Raw genomic sequence first — 8,796 nt, 5'->3', positions numbered from 1 at the left:
GAAGGACAACCGTCACTGTGACACTCCACAGATCTGGGCTTTATGGTAAATGGACTGCACTTATATAGCACTTTTCTGGTCTTATTGACCACTCAAAGCGCTTTACACTACAGCCACATTCACACACACATTCATTCAGCGCTTTATCTATGCAAACAGTGCATTTATACACACACACACACACACACACACAGACAGACAGACAGACAGACAGACAGACAGACAGACAGACAGACAGACAGACAGACAGGCGGCAATTTGGGGTTCAGTATCTTGCCTGAGGACACTTCGACATGTGGATTGGAGAAGCCGGGAATCGAACCACCAACCTTCTGAATAGTGGATGGAAGATTCTATGGTCTGATGAAACTAAGAGTGGCCTCAATTCTAAGTGTCATATCTGGAGTTAACCAGGCACTGCTCATCTACTGCCTAATACCATCCCAATTGTGAAGTATGGTGGTGGCAGCATCCTGCTGTAGGGGTGTTTTTCAGTGGCAGGGACAGGGAGAATGGTCATGGTTGAGGGAAAGCTGAAAGGAGCAAAGTGCAGAGATATCCTCAATGAAGACCTGGTCCAGAGCACTCAGGACCTCAGACTGGGCCGAAGGCTAACCTTCCAACATGACAATGACTGTAAGCACACATCCAAGACAACACAGGAGTGGCTTAGAGACAACTCTGTGAATGTCCTTGAGTACCCATCCAGAGCCATGACTTGAACCCAATCAAACATCTCTGGAGAGACCTGAATATGGCTGTCCAGTGAATAAAACCCGGGGTGCTTCAACCCACCACAGTGGACAAAATTTTTGGAAGCCTTTAGTATAATGCAATCTAATAGCTACAACAGCACAAACTACAGACCTCAAACTGACCATAGAGGAAAATCAATGCCTCTTTTACACATGGAAACTGAATTTGATATGTATGCCAGCTGTGCCCTGTGGTGGAAAGTAACTAAGTAAATCTATTCAAGCACTGTTCTTTGAGTAGTTCCATTTTATGTTATTTTGTATTTGGACTACACTACATTTCAGGGGGAAATAATGCAATTTTGACTTCACCACTTTCATCTGACAACTGTAACCACTTGTAAAAATAAGATTTAAAAAAACAAACAAACAAACATATGATAAGCTTGTATACTCAAGTACAATGCATTGTTAAGATTGAATCAGTGGTTTCCAAACTTTTTGGCTTGTGACCCCTTACAAAAACTTTTGTCTAATTGGGGCCTTGTCATGTCTATGAGTTCCACCAAACATAGATTTCCCCCTTTAAATTTTCAAATGGTTTCATTTAAATGTCAACTGTTCAAATAAAATAAAATGAACAATAATAAACTGTTCAAGGCCCAAAAATTATTCAGTATTTCACAAAGAGATCAAAAATTTGTGTAGCAGAACTTTCTTTTCTTCAAATTTCCTCTTCCATTAATCATTTCACTATCCCAAACCCTAGGGGGCCAACCCCTAGTTTGGAAACCAGTGAGCTAAACCCAACTGTATATAAGTAGTTGATCATTTGTACTTTTACTTCAGTAAAAGATCTGAGTACTTCTTTCACAACTGGCTGTGCCTAGTATTTCAGTGTACATTTTTAGTGCCATATGATAAAAACATATCCTTTGGGTGGCATTTGTTTAATATATGAGGTGGTCAATAAAAAATATTCTTAAGTATTTATTGTTTGACTGGCTTATCACCTGCATTATTTAAACTAACACATATTCTACCACAAAATCAGTCGTTTTTTCAGCTATGAAATATCCGCCGTCGCCAATCTGTGAAGGACGTGAAGCATGTTTACATTTATTTGCCTTTTCAAATATAATTCAAGCTTCGACTGAGCACCACATTTTCGCTTCATTATTAGCCGGAGCAAAACGTGTTTACTATGAACGTCAACATGGTTTATTATGGGTTGAGATGTAAGATAGTAAAGGATGGAATATATTTGAGGGGAAAAAACAACACATTAAAAACAAAATGAGATGCGCAAAACATATACAACTAACCATTTTGTTGTTGTTCTTAGTTGTTATTAAAAATTTAGATTTCCACTGTTGGTTGAAATAGAAAGTTTTAGCCTTGAAGAAGGGAATTACTTGGAAAATGGAAAATGGAAAATGGATTAAAACAGTCTTTCTAGACAGAGCCCAGAAAAAAACATTGTCTGGCTGATTTGTCATTAGCTAATTTGACATCAGACTGATAGTTCAACTGTAAATTATTCACATGTCCCCCCCCCTGCATTGACATTAACAAACTGTCAGCAAATATACTTAGTTGGATGACAGCTAATTGATAGCCAGTTAAGGCTTGAGGAAGTATGAGAGTATGATGTGTCAGCTGATGTGCTAACGAGGAGCTAACTTACCTATTTATAACGATGAAGTTGTTGAATTAAGTTAGCCTGCAAAGCGCCCTGGGGCTTGCTGTTTTTGATATTAAATGTGATGTCTTAAACTGAGCAAAATATTTTTAGCATGTACGTGGTGTATGTTTTTGCAGCTGTTTCCTAAAAACCTAAACTTAGCTTATGTTAAGTTAGCTGAGCTGCTGTTGCTGCTAGCTAACACTGAAGTTAATGTAAGTTTTGCGGTTAGGATGCTAGCTGCTACAATAAATGATGTACCCCAAGTTTTTGACTGTCCGTGCGCCCCGCATCCCATGCAAGAACAAAGATTTCGCTGTATCTCACCTGTTTCTGTATGCAGTAGACATGTCTGGGCAGGCAGTTGTATATTCCTTTAACTGTTTCCAAAAGGAATGAATTGCTGGCCAGAGGGAAGTCCTCCTATCACTTCCGTCTTCATCACAACACTGTCGGCAGACAACAAGCCGCTGTTGGGATCCACAGTCACCCTGCGTGTTAGTGAATAGTCTCAATATGTTGAGATCGTTCGCTTACTAAAACATCTTGCCCCTAATTCATCCAGCAGTGCCACTCAGTAACGTAAGTTTCATTTCAGGGTTTTTCTTGTTTCAAGGATTTTCGAAATATACACAAAACATTTGAAATGTTTCCAAATTACTATCCACGTTGGACCACAATTTGCTTCCAAACTAGCTCTGATGTCACAAAATCATCTTGTACATACATATGTTAAACTCAGATTTAAGGTGAACAATAATAATGAATAATAATCATAATAATATTATAGTAATAATATGCTATTCATATACACACAAGCTACAAGCTACAAACACAACAGATGTGAACTGAGCATACGTTGATGTTATGGTACAGCTACAAAGAAAAACTGTCATCTTGGGTTTGAATAGATATTTGACTTAATAGCTTCAAGGAAGTGTTAGAATGAAAAGACACAGAATGATAGTAAACAGTGTTGGCCGAAGCAACATCTCAAATTTTGTACAGTGTTTGTCTATATAATGTTTGGGTCCCAAAACTAAGGTCGGTAAAAATATTTTTGTTCAATTCCAATGTTTTTTTTTGGGTTTTTTTGGCTCTTGATGTTTTTTAATTTTTACACTCTCAAAAACACCTTATATGGGAGGCCATCTTGAAAATGATCTTTCGAAGCCTCACCAAATTTTGTAGGCTGGAGGACAAAAATTTTCTCAGTATTACTGAACCATTAAAAGTGTCATGACTCCTGCTCCAGTCCGGAGGCCTGTACCACAAAGCAGGATTTGTGTTTAGTGAGGTAACTTCAGTTTTTCCTTACCGGGGTACATCGCTGTGGTAACTTATGCTGCTTGCCTAACCTGCTCCGCAGTAGGTTCACTTCAGAGGATCAGATCAAAAACCTGTCAACAGCCCAACTACTGACCAGTTAGATCAATTGAAAACCAGAGTCGTCATGCCTACAGAATCCTGACATAGACGAAAGAGTTTATGATAAAGTGACAACTTATTGGGAAGCAATATATATAATTATAGATCAGTCAAATAATTTGCTGTTCCAGACTTTCCATGTGTCCACTCTTGTTTTAAAAAAAGAGCTTCTAACACAAGGAGGGACAGTTTATCATACTAAATAACTACATAATAACTATTATAGTTTCATTTTAATTGCACAAAGATTCTTTGATTCTCGTCAGGATTCCTAATAGTGTTGACGCTTTTAAACTCTTATTCTATCACTGCAGCTCAGGGTACCATGAGGAGACTCTGGAAATTATCCACACACTGTTAAATATTTCCCATGAGTATAAATGAAGATGCCAGTCAGATTGATCTCATCAGACATGAACTACCTTTCTTCTCTTCTCTCCTCTCCAGTCTGACATTACTTAATTTTTTTTAATTATTTTTTATATATGTGTATATATATATATATGTATGTATATATATATATATATACACACATATATATATATATACATGTGTATATATACATATATACATATACATATATATATGTGTGTGTGTGTGTGTATATATATATATATATATATATATATATATATATATACACATACATACATATATATATTTAATAATTGGAAAACATTTCTAGTGTTTCTTTTCTATTCTACTTATGTGATCATATTCTTTACATTTTACCTTGTTGAATATCCCTTATGGCTGTCGTTATAACAGAATTTACTAGCAAGTATCACTGTTACTTCTCATATCATAAGTATTTTATTCATGGTTCCGACAATGTTGCTTGTAATTAACAACTCTGTCTCTTTCACATGAACACAGTCGTTGCCGGATAGGAAAGCCCAGAGTTAACTGAGCCAGTTGATAACAAGCTTCATGATAGAGGTTGTCAAGGACAGCCAATGTTAGGCTCAGTCACACCAAATAAGGAAAAGATAACCTGGGTGTGTTGAACCTGCTTGGTAGTAAAGGCTTCTGTTCAATTTGGTCACTCTGGCGATCTCCTGCCATTTTTCAGTCCAGCCACCAGATGTCCCCAGACTTTCCCTCCTGTCCCAGTCATCTGATTTCTCACACCCACCTATACGTGTTCACCAGACCTGCCTCATCTACTTACATACCTGTTACCATTTCCATCATCAGCTCACCTGGATATGTACAAGTTCACTCAGGGAATCATCCTCGAAGCCATGGCTGAGAACACGCCTGAATCCTGGCCTACTGGCCTGCCTCAAGGGACAGTGGGTGTGACTGTCCCAGTCACCTGACTCACACACACACGTGCACACCTTTTCCCATTTCTCTCATCAGCTCCCCTGCATATATTCATTCACTCCCTTTATTCCCTGTCGGAACATCTGTTCATGTTTCTGCTCATACTCTTGCTCGTGTTGTCTTGTTTTTTCCCTGTGTTCCTGTTAGTGTTTTTTTCGTATGTCGTAGCCTACCTGTGTTCCTCCCTGCCAGCTTGTTCACCTCATCTGCCTGTAAGACTGTTATTTCATTATTAAAAGTATCTTCACTGAATCTGCCTGCTTCTGCGTTTTGGTCTACCCTACCTCTGCTTGTAAGCCAGCTGTGACAAAGTTTGTACTGCATGCCTGCTGATTTTCTATAAGGCCCTAGATTTGGAAAAGTGAAATTCATAAACAAGTGTGATATTGAGGGTATTATAAACCAACTTTTTTGCACACATATATAATTTTTTTTCTTCAAATACAATCACTTAATTTTGTGCCAGTATTTGAGGTCTCTACCACTAATGGACATGAAGATATTACGACTAAAACAAGGCATGGTAGGTTTTTTTTTTTAAAGTTATTTTAATATAACCAAAATGGTAAGTGGGGTAGCTAGAAGGAATACAAAAATTGGTGTGGAAATAGCTTCATATATGGTCACTTACAAAGTACAAAGTGCTACCGTGTTCTCTTCACAGATAAATACACATAGTTACAGGGATTCTTTATCTCTGAGGAAAACATCCATAATGAAGCAGTGTCCTCCCTTATCTCTTCCTTATGTGTGTCTTGTGTTTTTCTGTGGTCTCATTTACTATAGGCCATTAATGCAAGCTAAATTCTTTACTTTAATAGAAAAAGGCATTAACTCTGATAGATTCTATATTAAATGGAGTGGTTAAATGTTTTTTCCAGATTTAGAAAATGATACTCAATAAAAAATCCAGAATTATTAAATAATATGCAATGTAGCGAATTATGTAATTGAAATTACATGTGATTTAAGCTAGTATCCTTTAACCATATTACTTGAATAAGAGGACTGAATTGGGTACACGCTTGCCCTTTTTCTTGATAACATTGAAGGGCATATACTGATGATTTCACTGTGTGGACATGTTTTAACCTGCGTATTAGTACAATTCTCTATATATAGTTTTCTAATGTGTACACTGAAAATTGCATTTATAAACACATCCAACCTTTTCTGTGGAAACGTTTAGATACTCCCACCGAAGCTTGAGAGGGCCATTTAGGATACCACTTGTTCCTCCTTTATACAAGAGGTTTTATCAAAATATTTCACTTATTTTTAATATCCAGGACCTTACTGGAAATACAGTTCCAATTTCAAATGTCCCCTCTTCCAATGAAGATACTAAAAACAAGCATATCCTTCATTTCTTACAGTTCCTATGACACAGAAATTAAATAATCATGGCGGCAAAAAAATGTAATCCTGAAATGGATGTTTTTCTACCATAGGTAAAATGTCTCTCAAATCTGTCTATCTTTGTATGAAGGAAAAACAGAAGGACACTGGCATTTTGTACCTGTAATAACCATACATCAACCAATTTCTGTGTACATTTTTATGTCCCCCCCCTAGCTACCACACATATCATTCTGGTTCTATGAAAATAACCTAAATATGGTTCCACACCTTGATTTATTCATAATATCTTCATGCACATTGGTTGTACAGACTTCAAATATTAGAACAATTTAAATGAAAGATTCTCCTTGCAGAAAAAATAATGATTGATATAATGCAAAAATCTGGGTTTGTAGTACCCTTAATATGACTCTCATTTAAGAATTTTGCAATTTTTTCCAAATCTAGGACGTTCTAAAAATAAAACGGCATGCAGTTCAGGCTTTTAATGGTTCTGGCATTCAGAAAACATGTTTATCTTCCATCCTACAAAGTTTGGTGAGTCTAGGACCAATACTTGTCAAGATGTTAGTGCTCAAACATAGCCTCCCTGATAAGTTATTTTTAAGGCTATAAAAATTGAATAATATCAGGGGCTGAAAAAATATGAAAACATAAGATTTGAACAGAAATATGTTTTAGGCCTTGGTTTTGGGACCCATTCATGATACAGACAAAGTCTGAACAAAATCTCAGATGGTGCTGCAAAAACCTTATCTGATTTGACATGGAACGACCAAGTGAAAAAATATTTTATAACTAGAGAGCAAATAGGCTCGGTATTTTAAAACACATTTCTCCTTTGGAATGTGTTGACAACAGGGGCTCTCTTCAAGTTATAATGTACTGATCATTTTGCTACTGTTAAAGCATTATCAGTAGTTGGACTAAAATATGAAATTTGTTGTGGGGGTAGTGCTTGAGGTGAGGTTACGGGGTCATAACGAGGGATTTTATCACTTTGAATGTGCTCATAATTTCTTTGCAATCTCCCCATTAGATTCGAACTAAAAGGATATGAAGTGACGTCTGTGCCTTTCTATAATCTACTCCTTTGCTGTCAAGATTCTGTTTTTCTGCCATTAGTTTATCTCTGCAGCTCTAATAAATCACTTGGCCACTTATCTATATGGTGCTTCTGTAACTCATAATTTACTGATGATCTGGTTCATTATGCTGGCGCAGAGCAGACATGAATATAGTCCTGCTAACTCTCATCCCCCTTCGACAACTGCAGGGCCACTGCATGCCATGCTGCCTGAAAACACGTACTGATAAAAAGACATGCCCTATGTGTGATATGACTGTCTGGTGTCTCTCTTATTGCAGTGCTGTGAGTAAGAGATCTTGTACCATGTGTGTCTGCATGGTAGTCATAGATATGGTTCTCTATGTTTAGTATTTGTACCTATGGTTGTAAACTGTATGGCAGGGAAGCTCTGGAGAGGACACTGACATGGCTTGATTAAGGGCGCCCAATTTGCCGCTGGGCCCCTCCTGACAGATTTTGACAAATGGCCCCTCTACAAGATAGGTCCACAATATCAGGTAGTTGATATTATATTTGTAACAAATTCACAGTTAATCAAATTTATACACTGTTAATCTGTGGCTTGTAGGGCTCCTGGGGGTCTGGGGCCATGTGGCAGGTTACTAATTGGACAGTGAAGAAGTATTCATTCAAAATAAAAGTAAAAAAACAACAACATAGAATTATACAGTATATACATGTTGTAATAGTTTGGCAAACAGTTTATTTGCATAACAGGATGGACAATGTGGACAGGTGTTAACAACATGAACCCACACTAGTTTCTTCTAAATAGGTTTGATTAAAAAATAAAATATTTTAATTAAAGGTTGGTTAAACAGAAATATTTCAAAGGAACTAATCTTTTGAAAAAAAAATCTGCATCCATTTACTCTTAGTATTACAGTTAAGTGTGTTTTTCTTTATACAGTATTTATTACTACAAAAACTACTACTACTATTAACAATAATAATAGGCTAATGTATTGGGCAATAAAACAAGAGTAGGAGATATGTATTGGTAACACAAAGAACAAAATAATAAGATTTTATTATTGGAGTGTAAAAGTAGCAACTGGAAGGACGAGGGATGGGAGTTTAAGAGGAAGAGGAAGAGGAAGAGAGAAGGAAAAGAAGGAAAAGAAGGAAAAGAAGGAAAAAAGGAGGAGGAGGAGGAGTAAGAAGAGGGGGAGGAGGAGTAGGGAGGAGGAGTAGGGAGGAGGAGTAAG

The 8,796-nt window shown here is 37.0% G+C and overlaps 1 protein-coding gene across 3 annotated transcripts in view; it reads right to left on the bottom strand.

Moving 5' to 3' along the window:
- The window catches only part of tbc1d13 (TBC1 domain family, member 13), a 26,668-nt gene extending 23,768 nt beyond the window's left edge, over positions 1–2,900 (bottom strand). For 2 of the 3 annotated variants that reach the window (XM_040158406.1, XM_040158407.1), the window contains exon 1: positions 2,707–2,900. In XM_040158406.1, coding sequence (XP_040014340.1) covers positions 2,707–2,729 — 23 coding nt within the window. In that variant the 5' untranslated portion in view covers positions 2,730–2,900. The remainder of the gene's footprint in view (positions 1–2,706) is intronic. The other variant, XM_040158405.1, reaches the window with a different exon arrangement.
- Between the last annotated feature and the right edge of the window lie 5,896 nt (positions 2,901–8,796).

The sequence above is a fragment of the Xiphias gladius genome, chromosome 20 (assembly GCF_016859285.1).
Source record: "Xiphias gladius isolate SHS-SW01 ecotype Sanya breed wild chromosome 20, ASM1685928v1, whole genome shotgun sequence".
NCBI lineage: Eukaryota > Metazoa > Chordata > Actinopteri > Istiophoriformes > Xiphiidae > Xiphias > Xiphias gladius.
Note: the sequence above shows the minus strand (reverse complement) of the source record. Positions and strands in the feature narration are given on the sequence as shown.